This window comes from Bombina bombina, chromosome 1 (assembly GCF_027579735.1).
Source record: "Bombina bombina isolate aBomBom1 chromosome 1, aBomBom1.pri, whole genome shotgun sequence".
Taxonomy (NCBI): domain Eukaryota; kingdom Metazoa; phylum Chordata; class Amphibia; order Anura; family Bombinatoridae; genus Bombina; species Bombina bombina.
The window spans coordinates 362,909,101-362,929,375 of NC_069499.1; the positions used below are offsets into that span (position 1 = coordinate 362,909,101).

Here is a 20,275-nt window from a genome sequence, read left to right on the forward strand (position 1 = left end):
GCACAACACAAACTGAATTTTTTTGGGGCTAACAACATCAGGAAATGACACACTTGCGTCATTGAAGACTCAACCTTGTGCAAGGAACTCAACGTCAACTAAGGAGCCGGAAATGACGAATTTATGTCATCGGACGTACCTTTGCGCCAAAAAAATTCTTGCTCCAAGAATGACGCAATAAACTTTGGCATTTTGCGCCCTCACGAGCCTAATTTTGCCCGTGAAATTTAATAAAAAAGCAGTCAATTGAAAAAAGACTATACCCCAGGTAAGAAAAATATTTTCCTAAATATGTTTGGGGGTTTTTCCCCAAAAATGAAACTGATAGTCTGCAAAAGGAAATATACATAAACCTGACTCATGGCAAATATAAGTACAATGCACATATTTAGAACTTTATATTAATGCATAAAGTGCCAAACCATAGCTGAGAGTGTCTTAAGTAATGAAAACATACTTACTGAAAGACACCCATCCACATATAGCAGATAGCCAAACCAGTACTGAAACAGTTATCAGTAGAGGTAATGGAATATGAGAGTATATCATCAATCTGAATAAGGGAGGTAGGAGATGAATCTCTACGACCGATAACAGAGAACCTATGAAATAGATCTCCCGCGAGGAAAACCATTGCATTCAATAGGTGATACTCCCTTCACATCCCTCTGACATTCACTGTACTCTGAGAGGAATCGGGCTTCAAAACGCATATCAACGTAGAAATCTAAGCACAAGCTTACTTCACCACCTCCATAGGAGGCAAAGTTTGTAAAACTGAATTGTGGGTGTGGTGAGGGGTGTATTTATAGGCATTTTGAGGTTTGGGAAACGTTGCCCCTCCTGGTAGGATTGTATATCCAATACGTCACTAGCTCATGGACTCTTGCCAATAACATGAAAGAAATTTATGTTTTATGTGGCATGTCACCCTAAATTAAATGGGGTGTTTTTAGAGTCTAGTACAAAGTGATATGAAACACATTGAGTAGCTCTTTTTGGAACTGGTTGTTTGGCCTGGTTCTTTCAGATTTCAGGTTCTGTAGCATTTTTTGAATTTGCTATATGGCTACAGTATCCAAACTTTTTTAAAACTGCAGTGTGGCTATTGTAATACTGAAAAAATACACATAAAATGAATGCAATGCATATTTAAATGTTATATAATAAATTTAATGTAACAGCATTTGTAATATGCTGTGTTGAGTACAAATTTGCCATCATGAGGTACAAAGGGCTTGTCACTGGGGCAGTAACCTTAAAAGGCCAGATTTGCACCATTTTTTAAGGGTACATTATGGTACCATAGCACTGAGGTCCAATCTAGTCACCAAAGGTACATATTTGCGTTTGAAAGGTACAATCTGCATGGGTACCAATTTGTTCCCATGTTATAGGGTACAGTGGTACCCCTAAAGGTACAATTTTTGCACATTTTTTCTGACAGTGTAGATGGTTGAGCATTTAACCCTAGTTCGCTGACGCTCCTTATCAATCCGGGGGCTCTTGAATCCTGAATTAGGAGGCATCCCAGATTATTATCATCTCAAACAGAGAGTTCCACCTATTTTTTTTATCTTTTTTTTTAAATCGCCTCAATTAGTGCCCTACACTAATTAAGTCTCTAAAGTGAATGGTCTAGCTCAGCCCACTAAATTATGAGCTGACATAACAGAAAATAATTATACTAATTGAGTGGCAACCCCTATTTTCATTACTCTGGCACAGGGACCTACTTCACTTATTTCCCTATATACTTCGTCTAAGAGTCCAAAAGTGACTCAAGAATACACGCCTCACCCTTATTAATCCACATCACTTCATGTTATAATATTAGACATCTCTTAACCTAGAGCTGAAAATTTAAGCAGATATGTTCTGTTACAATATCATTATAATTGATCATGATGTTAGTTATATATATTCATTGTTATTTTGTTCAGATAGCGTTTAAAAATTCAAAAGTGATCTTAATGATATAGGTTTAAAAAAAACAACAACACAAAACAAGGTTCACCTTTGGGGACCCAAAAGTGATCCCCTTTTGCTTTATATTTCCTGCTATAGCCTTATATCCTATAAGTCAATAGGAGGTCCAAGAGTCACCTCATAAGTCATTAAGCAGGTTTCACATTTGCTTGGCAAATAATATGTTTACTAAAATGTTTATTTTGTCATATGGACATCTAGTGTATATTTTCCTTGACTTATACTGATTGTAAGCCTTGACATTATATTTTACTTTACTGTATATGTCCTATTGACATTTAACGCCTGTATGCCTTGATTTAAAACTTAATAAAAATGATTAAAAAAATGATTTGCTTGTTGAAGTAAAAGGATAATGTTATATATTCAGGATCTGAAGACAACTGCTGTCTAAACTGTCCAACCAAAAAGTAGAAGCAGCAGCACATAGATATAACTGGTCTAAGAATATAGCCAGTATGTAAATATGCCCTTCTTAGATAAGATTCCTATCTAAAGGATCCTTAAAAGAAGTACTGTCTTCCATAGGAATAGTAGTACGTTTAGAAAGAGTGGAAATTGCCCCATCAACGTTAGATAAGCAACAGGCAATACAATTTTTTTTTGGCATTTTACAATTTCAGTGGTATTTTTAATGTAAAACAATATGTAAAACAAGTACAAAGATAAATAACATTCTGTAATAGTTTCTATGGCTATGAATTACAAAGAACCTGTTTTCTTTTGTTTGTTTTTTGGTTTGAGGGGTCATTTGATATTATATGGAGAGTTGTGCTGTGGTAGGAAGATTAGGAACAGTTTTTTCTGAAGTGTAGTGATTTTTTGGGTTTTTTTGTTAAAGAGCCAAAGGCAGGGGTCAAGTGGGATATCAAGTTCTAATATTTTACTCATTTCGTGTGAGATTTTGTCCCATATTTCAGATATTTTGGGGCATTGCCACCAAATATGGGTCACATGTCCCTCTGAGAAACAAAGGATACCATTTTTTAAGCCTAGAAGAAGGGTTAAAAGAAGTACCAGATTTAGACCATCCTTTAGCAATCACATTAGAGATAGCGTCTGGAATAGGAAAAACTTCAGGAGTATTAACAGTAGTCTTAAATACAGAATTTAAACTATTACTAGCTTTATCATCATAAGGTTTAGACTCCTCAATACCCAAAGTAAATAATACTTCCTTTTAAAAAAAAAAAAAAAGTGAATATGTTCTATTTTAAATAAAAAAGAAGATTTGTCAATTTCTGTCTCTGACATAGAATCCTCTGAATCAGAGGAAACCCCATCAGTAGATGATACATCAGTATGCTGACGGTCAGTACAAAATTCACTAGATTTAGAAAAATGTTGTAAAGTCCTTTTACGTTTATTTGAAGGTGGATTAGCAGTCATTGCCTTCTCTATAGCTGCAGCAATAAAATCTTTCATTTCTACAGGAATGCCTTATACATTAGACTAAGATGGAATAACAGTGGATGCATTTGTACTCATAGAAATATTATCAGCAAGTAATAAATTATCAAAACAAGAGCCACATAATTGAGCTGAAGAATTTAGATCATATCCCTGACAAAGCACCATACCACAGAAGGTGCTCCAGAAAACCGCGAGTTCCCTGTTGCACCATAGTCAAGTCGAACCCGCTAGACAAGCATAGATAGCGCGAAAGGTGAATAAATAGGTCAACGGAACTAGCCGATCAGAGGCCCCATTCACCCAAGCTCAGAACTGGAACTGATACATAAAATAAAGAAAAACAGAGCCGTCAAGGAGATTAGTTTTATCCCCAAATGTCTAACCAGCTTGCCATCCCACATCTAGGGCCTCGGATCCCTCGGCCCACTAGGACTGGAATCCTCTAGCACCACCAAAACATGTCTTAAAAGGACACAAAGACATGCCAGCCTATAACCGAAGGCAAAATCATCCCTCGCCGAATCAATAAACGACCCCGAAGTTCGGGGTCAATGCTTCCTCAGGAGGCCGAACTGAATCAGGTGATCCCACGCCCGACGGGCCCTGGTTAATAGAACACGGACAGTATCTTAAAAATATTTCACTTGGGAGATATAAATGAGCCAGCGCTATAGAAATGGCCATGCGGAACCATGCTGTAACCTCTGGAGAAAACAAGCCACCTTCCGGAGAAGGAGTAAAGGCCATAGGGACACCTGCTTGCGTAGCAAAGGAAGGTTCTGGGGCACGCGCCTCACGGGACATGGAATCCTCGGAGGCGGATGGCTCAACACACTCTAAGGTCCCTGATTCGGGAGAAGAGAGTACTCTAGAACGGCAATCGGAACATAACTGATGGGCATGGATAACCCGGGCCATTTCATATTCATCACAAGACGCATTCTCTGTATCGGAGACATCCGTGTCTAAGAAATCAGAATCCTCCATAATCTTGGGATTACAAAAATGACAAGCACTAACTGGCACCCTTTTTACACCCCAATGGCTGGGGCACTCACCCCCTCCTGAGAACCAGACAACCCACGATCAGACTCTCTCTGTTGCCACACAGTCAGCATAAGGAAGTGGAAAACAGTGTAACCACACCAGGTCACGAGGTACACCGTGCCAGACACAAAAGGGTGCGCAATGGGTGCGCAATCTCAAGAGATTGCGCCATTGATGATAAGGCCGTTATGTTCGAAAAAGCCATAAGCATAAGTATTGCTACACATCAGCAGATAGAACCATATAACAAACATGATTAAAGTCCCCCCTTTTCAATAACCCCCCCTCAGGAGATATTAACCCATGATTCCTATTTAAGATAAAAGGAGTCCCACTGGGACCCTAACATCACATTCACATTAAGAAATAAAATGAAATGATTTAACCGGAATCAACGCCATGGAACAGGAACACGGCCCTTCAAGTGTGACAGATAGTAGCCTCGCTTCTTACATGGACTTGAGTGAATAAAGGCAGGCAGGAAAACTCGTCAACACTGATTGCCAAGGAGCTTTTAATATGAGTTGGGATGGTTTCGCAGAAAGACTCTCCCTGCATCTCCGGACTCTAACCTACATCCATGCTCTCACTGAGTACTACCCTCCATAAGAGACTATCTCGAACTTCTGACACTTCTCTGCCAACCTCCTGTGACGAAAGGCAAAGAATGACTGGGAGGTATTTGGGGGGAGGTATTTGAAGCCTTTGGCTGGGGTGTCTTTGCCTCCACCTGGTGGCCAGGTTCTGAATTCCCAAAAGTAATGAATGCAGCTGTGGACTCTTCCTGTTTAGGAACAAAAATATATACATGAAAGAAATAGCTTGTGTTCTATCAGATTTTGTTCCCTTGTCAGAATTTGATACCTCTCAGTGCGCATGCTCAGTATTACATAATCACACTTCACATATGTTAAAAAAAAGTGCGTACTGAGAGGTAGCAAATTCTGACAAGGAAATTGTTCTGTTAGATTTTGCTGCGGCTAGGACATGCACGGGTGATAACATCTCAGCTTATGAAAGTGTAAAAGTGACATTTTTAATTGGCGACGATGAAAGCGTGTTTATTTTGCCAGGTCATGTATTATAAATGTCACTTTTACGGATACGATCTCAGCTTATTACATAAAAAGTGTAATAGTGACATTTATAACGGAGCATGCATAGTAACTTGCCGTTTGATGAGCTATTGACTTATACTTTCTAGTAAGTGGATCTTTTATTGTGTGCATTTGAATAAATTGTTTGCTGCTTTGAATCGGAGGTGCTCCCTGTGCAAATCTGTAGTTTTGAAAACCTTGTCTTTTTCTTATTTAAGAGGAATGGTCGGAAACCCCAAATTTCCCCTTTTCCGATTATGCAAAGTCAACTATCTTCTTGAGTCTCTCTTTTTCTGGCTTTTATCTTTTGTGTTTTGTGGATTCTCCCCTTATTAAGTTTTCCCTTTCTGTCTCTGAATGCTAATGATTTTTGTGTAGATAATACTTCATCATAAAGAATGTGATGTAGTAATTGGTTACTCGTAGCTTACCTTTAAGTGCTTCATTAACATAACTTTTGTAGTAATGTTCTCTCCAGACGTCCTTTAGGTTTGTTCCACGTTCAGATATACCATTCTCAGTTACATAGATAGGAGGATTGTTGTACTCTTCCTTTATCCAGTTCAGTATCCTTCTAAAGCCAAAAGGTGTCACTTTCAACCATAAGGAACCTGATCCAAGCCAGGCTCGATCAGTCAATGATGCTACACCCCTATAATATTAAATTGGGTAATAAATAATTGGTATCCTAATTGACGAAACCCTTGTTCCCCCTTCAAACACAATTCTCATTATACATACATTTTATGTATTTTTGTTTCAGAAATACTGTATATATTTTCTTCAGAAATAGTGGAATAATAGATTGAGGTAGTGTTTTTTTCTGCTCAAAACACTTTAAATGTTTCCTTAGTTGCCTAGGCAACTCCAATCTCTTCATATAAAAAATTCCTCAGTAGATGCATTTTGTAAGCTTATGCAAAAATTAGCACACAGCAGTGCATTCTTCCTTACCTGTCTGAATCATAGGATTGCATTGATTGTGGGAAGTTGAGGGGTGATGCTAAAATTGTGGTATAGTGATTGAACCCAAAAAAGTCATATGTCCCTTTAATTCTCATTTTCTCACTTTCTGTGAATTCTGGTAATCTATAAATTAAATAAGATGTCAGCATTTTATTCAGTTTATGTCAGTCACAGAAAACTATATTTTATGCCAAATATGTATTTAATAAATGATCCAATCTGAAATGTTTATGTCTGTCAATACTAGTCTATAGAGCTGTATATGCATAGCTCATTTGCATACAGCATTCAGTTTAGGACATAAGAAAAGCAATAGAATGCCACAAAGAGCCATGCAGACTGTACATTATGAACCCTAGTATATGCTATCTAACCCCCCCACAAAACTTCCAGGTATGTTTCTGATTTTCTTGAGCATAGTTCAATAGTGATTTGTCTATTCATTATAGTTATTACATGTTATTCATGTACTTTATAAACATTCTTACCGTGATACTGACAACCCCTGAGCAAGGCTTCTTTGCCTTATTCTTGTCTTCATTATCTCATTATAGTCTCCATTTTTGAAAATAGGATTAGCAAACCAACCACCGTAAAACTAAGTGAACGAAGAGAGGAACATGAGTTTTTGTAAGTTGTTTGTGAGTACATATGAACTTCAGTGATTGCAAACACACTTTCACATCTTAAAAAGCATATTCGATTCATTTCCATTCCTTACTGTATAAGCCAATTTACAAAATGATAATATTGAGAAAATCCAGTTTTGCTCCCCTGTCTAATTCATTTTTACACTTCACCTTTGTATTTTCTTTTTTATGTTTCCCTAATAGTTCATTGTGGCTTGGAAAAACATTGCTACGGGTGTCAAGCCAGATCTTTGATTACTTTGAAAAAAATCAACCTTTATTGTGCCCAAACTATTAATTTATTGCAGGACTGAATTTCTTTGATTACACAGATATTACTAAACACATTACGTTCATATGCAAGATATATACTGACAGCATCCTCAGACGTTTCACTAAAGTATAGAGAGGTGAGTGAACTGGTGAAGCTGGAGATATATCTTTAGGTGGGCATTCCAACACAAACTATAGCTTTATAGTCTGAAATATACTTGCTGTAAATAAAAGGTGCACTAGGGGGTCAATTTATCAAGCTCCGTACGAATACGATCAGGTTCATTGAAACCCCCTGCTAGCGGCCGATTGGCCACAAATCTGCAGGGGGCGGTATTGCACCAGCAGTTCACTAGAACTTCTGGTGCAATGATAAATCCCGACAGCTTATGCTGTCGGCATTTATCAATGTGCGGCGGACAATAATAAATTGACCCCTAGGTGTCAATCTAGTGGCATTTTAAGCTTTATACTGACCTTCGAGTCTATTGATAAGCAGTAGCTTGGTATGCTCTGAGATAAACATAAAGAAACTGTAGTGCTTTTCAGAATCACTATGGGAAAAAAATACCATGCCAGCAGGCGAACAGGTTAACAAAGTAGCGAACCTGCCGACTGCAATAGCCACTTGTGATATTGCATCTCATGGCAGAATTTAACATTGCACAAGACGCCCCCTGCAACAGCGCAAACTAATTGCTTAAGTGCAAGGCATGTCAATCACCTCGGACAAGCTCTGAGGTGTCAGAGAAGAAAAAGAAGCAGTTTCTGCTCCTTAAACACGTGGCAGCAAGCTGGCTTATGTGAACCTGCTCCACTTAACCGAAAAAGCTGTGAATGCAGCTTCATAAATCGTGCTCTATATATTACTTACAGCTCACAGTTTCTCCCTTCAATGGCTTTAAATGTAACACCCCCCTTTAATGTGTTACCATTAGTCAGTCCATTTTACCTGCTGGATTGTATTAAATTGTTTGCTAATGGCTACTTTAACTTTATTGTATCATTTGAATTACTTGTTTTTGTCTGTTGAAAACACAAATTAACTACAATATTTATCTTTTTAGTTTATGTAAACAGGAGTCAGCAGGAGAAATTAACCTCTCAATGGGGGGTAGATTTTTATATCTGAAGTAGCTGCTTTTGCTGATTTCTGTTTACATTAGCAGCATCATAATGAGAAAGTGCCAGCTACTGAGTAAGCCTTGTTAATGCAGCAGGTACATCCAGTAGTATATCTACCACTTGTTGAGAAACAAGGTTTTAATCTACTTGTCTCAGTTTGTTTATGTGTACGTATACACGTTACATCTCTATCATTTTATCTTTTGTTTCATAGAATACTTATAAAGCATTATTGTCTGTGAAATGTTTGCTTTACTTAAGTTAAAATGGTTTTTAAGTGAAATATTAAACATTTTGGGCTAGATTACAAGTGGAGCACTAATTTATCAAGCACCCACAGTAGCAGTTAGCGCTAATAAAATTAACCTTAGATCAGATCTCTGGTTAATTCTATAAATGTCCACAAAATGCCACCAAAGTACAGTGTAATTTAAATAAATCAGGTGGGGAAAAAATCTTTATAAATAAAGATTTTTTTGTCACCTGATTTCTTTTAATATTTAGTGAAGCTTTCCTTTTGTCTTACACATTTTATGTTCATATTCATGCAAAATAAAAAATTATTGGGGTTAAGCATTAAAAGCAGATTTGTTGCCTGAATTATACATAGGATTGTGCACATATGTTATTGATTCAGTGCTATGGCATATATAAATATAATTTATGAATTTGAAATATGCAGTCAAACACATTAAATTCAGGTTTGCCACTGCAGTCTGATATAGGGTTTTATGCTTATTTCTATACATTGGTTATCCCTTTTAAGTTAAAAACAATATTAAAATACTGCACAAATGCAATCATAACAGGAATATTCCAATATTACCATGATGTATCTCCGAGCTGCATCAACATCCTCCTGTTTATAGGGGTTTCTTGGCTCTGCCCAGTCTGAGTTAATAGTGATAGAAATAAGCCCACCTTGCTTAGCTCTGTAGGTGTCATTGTACAAGTGCCATGCCTCAGCATGAGCTTTTATTAGGTTATGTCCCACTAAATATGGTGCCCGGCCTGGTCTTGAAGAAATTCCTTGAAAAGATATAAATCAGAAATACATGAAGCAACATCTATAACGGCAACATTGTTGTATCGTATTTCTAGTAGATTAAAATGAGTAGAAACACTTTTTGAGAGTTTGCTTCTAATGAGAATTAAACCTAATTAGCATTGAGTGCTTGTTCTAGGCAATGCAGAAGGAACTTCTAGGAGCGTACATTTGTAGTACAGTGTGTGACAGAATCCTGAGGTAAAAAAACCAGAACAGAACATTCTCATATGTTGTAAGGCACAATATAAGCACATTTATTGCATTTAATATACAGTCATGTGCTTGTACCCAGAGATCACAATATTGTTTATAAGATTTCACTTTTAGTCATATTGTCAGGGAAACTAGTTTTTAAATTTGCTTTTCTTCTATTAGCGGGCAATCAGTGTTGATTTCCGCAAATTACAAGTGAATTTCTTTTTGAATAATACTTAAAAATACACACAAGGCTTGGCCTACATGGTTAAAGGGACACTAAACCCACATTTTTTCTTTCATGCTTCAGATAGAGCATGCAATTTTAACTAACTTTCTCATTTACTCCTATTATAATTTTTTCTTCGTACTCTTGCTATCTTTATTTAAAAAGCAGGAATGTGATGCATAGGACTATCCATGGTGCTGAACCTAAAATGGGCTGGCTGCTAAGATTTACATTCCTGCTTTTAAAATAAAGATAGCAAGAGAACAAAGAAAAATTGATAATATGAGTAAATTAGAACGTTAAAATTTCATGCTTTATCTGAATCATGAAAGAAAAACATTTGGGTTCAGTGTCCATTTAAAGGGATACTGAACCCAAAATTTTTCTTTTGTGATTCAGATAGAGCATGCAATTTTAAGCAACTTTCTAATTTACTCCTATTATCAATGTTTCTTCTTTCTCTTGCTATCTTTATATGAAAAAGAAGGCATCTAAGCTTTTTTCTTGGTTCAGGACTCTGGACAGCAGTTTTTGATTGGTGGATGAATTTATCCACCAATCGGCAAAGACAACTTAGGTTGTTCACCAAAAAATGGGCCGGCATCTAAACTTACATTCTTGCATTTCAAATAAAGATACCAAGAGCATAAAGAACATTTGATAATAGGAATACATTAGAAAGTTGCTTAAAATGTCATGCTCTATCTGAATCACAAAAGAAAAAATTTGGGTACAGTGTCCCTTTAAAAATCTGAACAGTTATCTTAGGGATTCAACTCACCTTTTAAGCTCATTACAAAATATGAGATGGAAACAGGACTATAGATGGGTAGTAGTTGATGCTACAGTCCTGTACTCCAGTATACCCCATACACTAGGAATTAAAGCCATACGCTATTTCATAGCTATAGCAACAAGATATTCAGAGGAATTTAAGATATTATTTTGTGAAATAGTGGAGTTCCTACTCAAGCATAACTTCTTCATGTTTAATAATGAGTACTTCCTACAAGTTTGTGGTACGGTGATGGGGCAAAATTTGCCCCCTCGTTTGCAAACTTATTTGTTGGCTGGTGGGACGATCTCTACACACAGGTTGTAATCCATTTGCCAATCAAATCGTCAAATATATGAGATATATTGACGATTTGGTGTTCATTGCTGAAACCCCTTTTGATATCGCTGTCTTTCTTAACTCTATTGATTTAAATTTGAGATTCACTGGTGATTTAACTACATGTTTTCTGGATTTAACACTGACAGGTGTCCTAGAAACAAGGGGCATACTAACTGATACATACCGTAAACCCATGGCTGGCACAACTATTTTGCATGCAAAATCTTACCATCAACCTCACCTTATACGTACTATACCTAGAGGTCAATACATCCGTATGAGAAGGAACACCAATTCTGATTAAACCTTTGTAAGACAGTCAAATGCTCTAACTAATAGACTAAAACAAAGGGGGTACAAAGACAGAGAACGTAGAGAGTCTATTAAAACTGTAGAAGATAAGACCCAAAATGATGTCATACATAACAAAAGGAAGGACCAGGAAATTTCACAGGACACAGTTGTATTTACTACTAAGTATTCTAAACAATTTAAAGTTAGTTTTTAACTTTTAAGCCTGTAGCGTGCAGCCGGTTTTCTTTTTCTGCTTGGCCTACATGGTTGTAAATAGTAGGGATTAAGGGGGGAATTGTGCATTTATACAGCAGATCTTTTTGAATCTAGCTGTGTCAGAGTTGCTGTTTTTAGTAAACAGAACAATCTTCAGTCTATATACTCAACACAGAATTAAAGAAGCAGGCAATGAACAGTCATTACTTCCTGCAAAGTCCAAAGAGATAGTTATCCCATCACAGATTTTATACCCATAACCGACAGTGTAATATTCAATAATATAACTGCACTGGTTCCCATGTGTTGTCACATGCTTATCTGTTTACAGTAATAGTGGTAACATTAATCATATATGATTTGAATGTATATAGTGATGTAATTATGTTAACCAAATACAGGTTTTCATAACCTCTGTAGAAGATACTAAACAGAACTGAGAATCTTGAGGCTAGATCAGAGATGCCTATATGCATAGTTGCAGAACCCTTGGGGGAGGAGTCAGGACAGTTATTTGCTTTCTCTGAGCAGTGTTGGGTGTTCTGGAACATTTATAGTAAAGGGAATGTGAAGGGACATGAGCTTCTAAACAAATTACAGTATAGTTGGGGGCTCTGAGTATGGGTAGTAACAATGACGTATCTATGGATATATAAGATAAGGTTTACTATCAGTTAAGTTTACAATATATAAGCTAGTATTCTGTTTATGTTAATATCGTATATGAAATAATTAAAAACTTATGATTGATTATATTAACTGACCATGAATTCAAATGTTTGGCTGACCAAACTCACAAAACGTCACACTGTAATGCAGCAAAAATCCCTTCTCCTTTCTCAACACAACCTAACAAATACACTATTAATTTAACCAATTAAATTAATTCGACCAGTCTGCATGAGACTTTATAGCAGAAATGTCTTGTCATTACCTGGTGCAGCTGTGCCATAACCATACCCAACGTTAGCTATGATATACGGTTCATTCAGAGTGATCCAGAATTTCACTTTATCTCCCAGCCTTTTAAAGAGCAAGTCAGCATATTCTTTAAACTTTTCCACTATTGTTTCATTTTCCCAACCTCCAACATCTTGCAATGCTTGTGGCAGATCCCAGTGGTAAATAGTCACCTACAAAACCAATCATATTTTAATAGCATGTTGAACACATTCAATTTGTTGTACATATTGTTGTTCTCTGCAATATAATTATGTTCCTCTGGTGGGCAAATGGTAGCCCAGGACCTGGCTGCAGCCCTTAACAATTTTCCTATGGTCTTCATTGTTTTCAATGAAATAAGGAAGAATGTTAAATTTTCCAAAATAAATATATATCCTGTATTTTAATCCACAGAACAATACACACTCCTTTCTCTAATTAATTAACATTTATGGTATTTAAACTATTTATTGTGACTCCAATAAAAGGATTAGTGTTCCTTGTGGTCCTTTTGTGGATCTGTGAGCCAGAGATATACAAATGGACAATATGGAGACACAACAATAAACTTAATCACATCAATAAGATTATTATTATAGAATTAGCTGTTAATAAGGTAAGGATAATCTACAAATCTGAAAATAAATCTAAATAACATCAAGTTAACTTATACATATATACACACAGTATATATAAAATACATTATGCTTACCTGATATTTTCCTTTCCTTCTGTACAGGGAGAGTCCACAGCTGCATTCCTTAATTGTGGGAAACCATAGAACCTGGCCACCAGGAGGAGGCAAAGACACACCAGCCAAAGGCTTAAATACCTCCCCCACTTCCCTCATCCCCCAGTCATTCGGCCGAGGGAACAAGGAAAAGTAGGAGAAACATCAGAGTGAAAAAAGTGCCAGAAGAACGAAATTAAATTTAGAGCCGCCCATCGGAGAACACGGGCGGGAGCTCTGGACTCTCCCTGTACAGAAGGAAAGGAAATTATCAGGTAAGCATAATTTATGTTTTCCGTCTTAATACAGGGAGAGTCCACAGCTGCATTCCTTACTTGTGGGAAATCTATACCCAAGCTCCAGAGGACACTGAATGCTAACGGGAGCGCAAAAAGAAGAGGCGGCCCCCTTTTATTTGAGGGCACCACAGCCTGCAAAACCCTTCCTCCTGAAGGCTGCTTCCATAGAAGCAAATAATTTCTTTAAACATTTTTGGAAAAAGAATGTAAGGAGGCCCAGGTAGCCGTCCTACAAGTCTGATCCATAGAGGCCCCATCTTAAGGTCCCAAAATGAGGACACTGCTCTCATAGATGAACCCTAAACCTCTGAGGAGGCTTGTGTCCCGCTGTCTCATATGTCAAGCAGATGATACTCCTCAACTCACAGATAAGGAAGTCGCAGATGCCTACCGACCCTTATGCTTCCCTAGATAACAACAGAGAAAAATCTGTCCCTTCCTAAGCAGTCTGAAGATAGAACCTCAAGGTACGAATCCAAATGATGTGGAAAACTTTTCCTTCAAGAAGAAGGAATGGAACCTGAGAAAGGAACCACAATCTCTTGATAGAATTTGTGAAATTACATGACCTGAGGAGAAATTTCCAACTAGGGTCGAAGAACAGCGCTATTATCATGAAACACCAGATAATGAAAGGTTGCTTTGCAAGAACGCAATCCCAGAGACTTCTGCACACAGAAGCAATAATTAGACGGAAGGAATCTTCCAAGACAATAACTAATATCAGCCTCATGCATAAGCTCAAAAGTAGCCTGATGCAAAAACTGGAAAAACAAGATCTAAGCTCCAAGGGGGAGCATCAGATCGACACCTCTGCCTGACCGTAGTCAGAGCCTTAACCAAAAACTGTACATCCGGAAGCTCAGCGAGCCCCTGGATAGTAACAGACAGGGCCAAAACTGTCACAACAAGGAAACTAACTAAGAGGCCCATTGCTAGACCATCCCAGATAGAGGAAAGAATCCTGGCCGACTTGATAGAGTGCCAGGGCGAACCACGCTCTTCACCGAAGGAGGTCCCCTACACCGTAAGATAGATGATGAGGAACCAGCCTACGCACTTGAAGGAGAGGACTCTAACCTCTCTGAAACCCTCTCCTGGCTAAGACCAAGTGTAACCTCAACGCAGTCTGCCTCTGAGAAATAAGATCTGATGAAGCAAAAGGGCCCTGTGTCAGCAGATTCCTGCAACAAGGTAACCCTCATGGAGGGGAAGACGATGTCCCCACTAAAAAAACACGAACCACGAACCTCGTGGTCAAGACGGAGCAAGCAGAAACACTGACATCTGCTCCTGCTAGGTTTGAGCCACCATTTGAGAAAGGAGTGATATGGCAGAAAAAGAAAATCTTGCATAGAACCTCCAAGGCACCGCTACTGCATCCATTATCTCCGCCTGAGGATCCCGAACCACAACCCCTCTGTGGGTAACTAGGTATTGAAATGGGACGTGCTAATATTTTCATCCGGCGTCCCCTACTGGAGCAAAAATATCCAGACCCCTCGGATGAAGATCTTATCCCCAGATGAGAGGAATGTCTCTAAAGAACATCCGAACCGGATAACCACAACCAGAGAGTGGATCGCTGATAGTGAGAAGTAGTGGGCCTCCACTCACTACCAAACCTGAGATACTACCCTCATCGCTAAGGAGCCTCTCATTTCCCTCAGATAGAGTTCCAAGCCACCGAGAGTAAGACAGACTGGAATCTATAAACTGGGACTAACCCAGTATTCAAATCACTCAGAGCTAAAGACAATTGCCTGAAGATCCAAAAGTAATCTGGAGGGAAACCTCCTAAAACCACGGATCCCATGCCCTTTCTCTCCATCCTGATGGTTTTCTGACCGAAGTCAAAATTGCCCCGGACGAATTAAGGAAAATGTCCCTCAGGACAGGAGATCTGGACAAAGACACTAGAGAGCTATTCCCTCAACTAGTAGTCCAGGTAAATCTGTTAAAACAGATTTGAAAATTGCGCCACTCTACCTCCTCAGCATACACCAAGCCTCTGCTGAGATGAGACCTGACAAAAGGAATGAGGTCCAAAATGGGCCACTTGACTATCCTTACTACCAAAATGCAGAGACAGAGATGGCCTGAAGAAGGACTGGAGGGCACAACCTGTTGAAGCTTACTCATAAGTTCACAAATCTGAGGAAAAATCCTCATATCCATGCAGACTAAAATTGCATCAAGGAATTCCACCCTGGTGCCCAACACCAGGTATGATACCCTTCCTCAGTAGAGGACCTGCACTGCTCTACTTGTACCAAAGGTAGCGTGGACCTTATAGTCTCCCTCAGGAACAAGGAGACATGAAAGGCTTTAGGATCCCAAAAGGGTGGGAGGCCCCTCCCTCTATGGGACCATGAAAAGAATGGTTTGAATGATATCTCAAAGCTCACTCCGTGATAGACAACGGGATAATGACTCAAAGAGAACAAAACCTGTCTGGGAAGGCATCCCTCTCTCTGTCTGAAAACAGGATCAAAAGAAGGAAACACCCTGTTGCGGCATATGGAACATAATTGAAAGGGCTGGATTACCCAGGCACATCCTCTAAAAAAATCAGAATCCTCCATAACTAGGTAACTTTATATAAATCAAGTAAAAAACAACCGGCACCTATACCCCCAATGGCTGGGGCACTCACCACCTCCTATGACCCAGACAGTATAGATTTCGTCCCCATCACTCCACAGAGACAGCTATTGTTAAGGTTACCAATGACCTACTTACAGCAAAATCAAAAGGACACTTTTCTCTGCTTATCCTCCTTGATCTGTCTGCAGCCTTTGACACTGTTGACCACCCTCTCTTGCTCCAAACCCTCTAATCCTTCAACATCTGTGACATAGCCCTTTCGTGGCTCTCTTTCTACCTGTCAAACCGTACCTTTAGTGTAGCCTTCGCTGGGGCCTCCTCTGCCCCGTCACCACTTTCTGCTGGAGTACCGCAAGGCTCTGTCCTCGGTCCCCTTCTCTTCTCAATCTACACGGCATCACTAGGTTCCCTAATAAAGTCCCACGGTTTCCAATATCATTTGTATGCCGATGACACACAAATCTACTTTGCTGCACCAGACCTATCTCCTTCCTTGCTAACCCGTGTCACTAACTGTCTTTCTCATGTCTCTTCCTCAATGTCCTCTCACTACCTCAAGCTAAATCTCTCCAAAACTGAGCTCATTATTTTCCCCATTCTTCCAAAATCTCCACCCCCAATCTCTCTATAACTGTTGACAACTCCATCATTACCCCTACCCCACATGCCCAATGTCTCAGGGTCACATTTGACTCAGATCTTTCTTTCACTCCTCACATTCAGTCCTTGGCTAAAGCCTGCCGTTTCCACCTTAAAAACATCTTGAAAATTAGACACTTCCTTACACAAGACACAACTAAGGTTTTAATCCACTCTCTCATTCTTTCCCGCCTCGATTACTGCAACTCTGTCCTCTCTGGTCTCCCCACCTGCTGCCTAGCTCCTTTACAATCCATAATAAATGCCTCTGCCAGACTCATCTTACTTACACGTCACTCTTCATCTGCTGCACCTCTCTGCCAATCCCTTCACTGGCTTCCTCTTGCCTCAAGGATCAAACACAAAATTCTCACTCTGACATATAAAGCCCTCAACTGCACTGCTCCCCCCTATATCTCAGACCTTGTCTCCAGAGACTCTCCCTCCCGTCCCCTTTGCTCTGCTCATGACCTCCTACTCTCCTCCTCTCTTGTTACCTCATCACACTCCAGTTTACAGGACTTCTCCAGACTGGCTCCCATCTTGTGGAACTCTCTGCCTTGCTCCACAAGACTCTCCCCTAGCTTTAAAAGCTTCAAGCACTCCCTAAAGACTCTACTGTTCAGGGATGCATACAACCTATGCTAACCTTACTTTATACCAGTTCCTCTCCTCCATCGCTATCCCCTGATCCCCCTTAGCATGTAAGCCTAAGAGTCCAGCTGTTTGTAGATCACTTTCTTAAGAGCTGACTACAAAAGTGCAACTCTTGGCAGGGCCCTCTACCCATTTGATCCCTATATTTGTTTTGTTGTACTACCCTTTTGTTTATAGCACTGCGGAATCTGATGGCGCTCTATAAATAACCGATAATAATAATAATAATAATAATAATAATAAAGGAAACTGCCCTGAGAGGCTGAGACTTGAAACCTAGCTATGACCTCAAAGACCCATGTATCCGGTATGTCCCTGAACCAAGCGATAGACTGTCCCCAACACGATCCAATTTAAGACCTGGAACTGACCCCTCCTGCCAATCTAGTTTCGGCAGGCCTCTGCTCTGCTTGGACTTAATCCAGGAGTGAAAATGGTTTTCAAAAACCCTTGGAATAGCGGAACCAAGTTAAATCTTTCTCTCAAGCAGAAGGAAATATTTTAGATTCAGAAGTCATTTACTGTATGACAGAATGATTCAATTTTTTGGTGTATATCTGCCTAAAAATCCCTCCTACTCTATTCTGAGTTTCTATGGTATACATTCTGGGGTCATTGTGGATATACAGCCGTTTACTTGTGTTTTAATCTAAGTATTAATCACTACTTATATAGTAGTTTTTTATCATTTTTTTTTAATAATAAATGTTAAGTTTTAATATTATATACCCACTGAATAGCCACTTATACTAGTCTCCCTTTGCGAGTGCTCTACTTTCTGTTCGCTTGTCTCCTATTTTTTCCAGAATGATACAAGGCCTGAACAGAAAAAACCTGAAGCCCTAGCTTTTGAGCAAGAAATCTGTGAAAATCACGGATAAAAGAATTATAAGCTCCAAGGCCTTAATTCTTTCACGAGAATATCGAGGTAACTATCCCCTCAAATCGAGATAGAGACCTCCAATAGGGAGTCTCCAGAAATAGTGCGACAACCAAAGTCCCATCCTTCCCCACTCGCCTTAATCCAATTCGCCCTCTGATTTAGGGCTCTGAGATTCGACTGGCAGATCAGTACTAGGAAACTCTAATATCGTCAAAACCTCTCTTAGAAGGAAGTACAGGCGTGCTACCTTAAATCTAAAGTCGAAATCCTCCTCTGCCGGAGGAATTGAATCAGCAGGCTCCGACCCAGAAGGTCCGTGCTCTGAAGCCTCAGAGAGAACTGCATCCTCAGATGACTGATCGGATACAATTGACAATTTACATGATGCACCCTGAGCAGTAGTGCATGGGTTAACCCTTTGTTTGTGTGTGGCCATACAGGGCAAAATGGCTAAGGCCGCAGACATCGCCATACGGAATTGCGCAGTAACGTCTGGTGGAAAAAGGCCCCCTTCAGGTGGAGGATTAGTGGGGCAAGGGGAAGCTGCACATGTAGGATCAAATGACTGTAGGGGACACACCTCAAGGGATGAAGAGTCCTCAGAGGGGGAAGGCTCAGTAGCATCTAACATCTCAACACTGGTTTATGAAACACCCTGTTGCGGCATATGGAACATAATTGAGAGGGCTGGATTACCCGGGCGCATCCTTTAAAAAATCTGAATCCTCCATAACTAGGTAACTTTATATAAATCAAGTAAAATACAACCGGCACCTATACCCCTAATGGCTGGGGCACTCACCACCTCCTATGACCCAGTATAGAGAAACTCGCTCCTCTCTATAGTCACTCAGTCAGGAATAGGAAATGGAAACCGTGACCACTCCCGGTCACACGGTACGCAATGCAGGACCACCCCTGCTAAAGGAAAAGCTCGCCAAGTCTAATAAAACCGTGCAGCTCTCAAAGTAAAGGAGCAACCTGTACGTTCCATATCAGCCTATGAGCGTAAAACATCTCACACATAGAAGCAGCATAAATCACATAAACAAATATGATTAACACCCCACTGTTCATCTGTGACGAAAGGCAAAGAATGACTGGGGGATGAGGGAAGTGGGGGAGGTACTTTGGCTAGGGTATCTGTCTCCTCCTGGTGGCCAGGTTCTGTATTTCCCAAAAGTAATGAATGCAGCTGTGGACTCTCCCTGTATTAAGAAGGAAAAGATATATCCGGAACCTCAGCAATATTTTTTATGGTCTTCAATTGATCACTTCTAATGAATATGTGCTGTAATTTACTTTTTAATCTAGACGTGCCATTCTATTTCCCTGCAATCCGGCCGTCCACTTCAAAACTAAATTTTTTTTGGTAAGCAAACGGTTTGAACTGTAATTCAATTGATGCTCTAGAGTGCTGATTGGAGAACAGTTCAAACAGTTAGCTCACCAAAAAAGTTTTAAAGTGGGTGGCCAGAGCACAGGGGATTAGAATGGCACTGCTATATTAAAAAGTAAGTTACAGAACATCTTTATTAGAATTGATCAATTAAAGTTCTCTGTAAAATATTTCATACATTCCGGACCTGATTTTAAAACATGTAAAGTTTACCATCACTTTAAACAAGCTTTACTGCTGGTGCTTGATATGATATTTTATTTCCATTGTTGCAAGTGCATCTGAAAGGTGTTTCCAATTGTATCTATACAATTGCGGCCTAGGCCAGCAAAAAATTGTAATAAGCCTTTGATTAAATGGACTTGAAACCCAAAAATGTTCTTTCACAATTTAGGTAAAACATACAATTTTAAACAACTTTCCAAATATGTGGGTTTCATGTCCCTTTAAATATCTGAGAAATGTAATACAGGTACAAATC

General features: G+C 39.3%; 1 protein-coding gene across 2 annotated transcripts in view; it reads right to left on the reverse strand.

Annotated features, from left to right (window-relative positions):
- Window positions 1-20,275, reverse strand: part of LCT (lactase) — a 222,242-nt gene that overhangs the window by 54,550 nt on the left and 147,417 nt on the right. For both annotated transcript variants that reach the window (XM_053698251.1, XM_053698249.1), the window contains exons 11-15: window positions 12,573-12,771; window positions 9,366-9,568; window positions 7,001-7,110; window positions 6,501-6,635; window positions 5,978-6,198 (exon numbers count right to left, since the gene is read on the reverse strand). In XM_053698251.1, coding sequence (XP_053554226.1) covers window positions 5,978-6,198; window positions 6,501-6,635; window positions 7,001-7,110; window positions 9,366-9,568; window positions 12,573-12,771 — 868 coding nt within the window. The remainder of the gene's footprint in view (window positions 1-5,977; window positions 6,199-6,500; window positions 6,636-7,000; window positions 7,111-9,365; window positions 9,569-12,572; window positions 12,772-20,275) is intronic.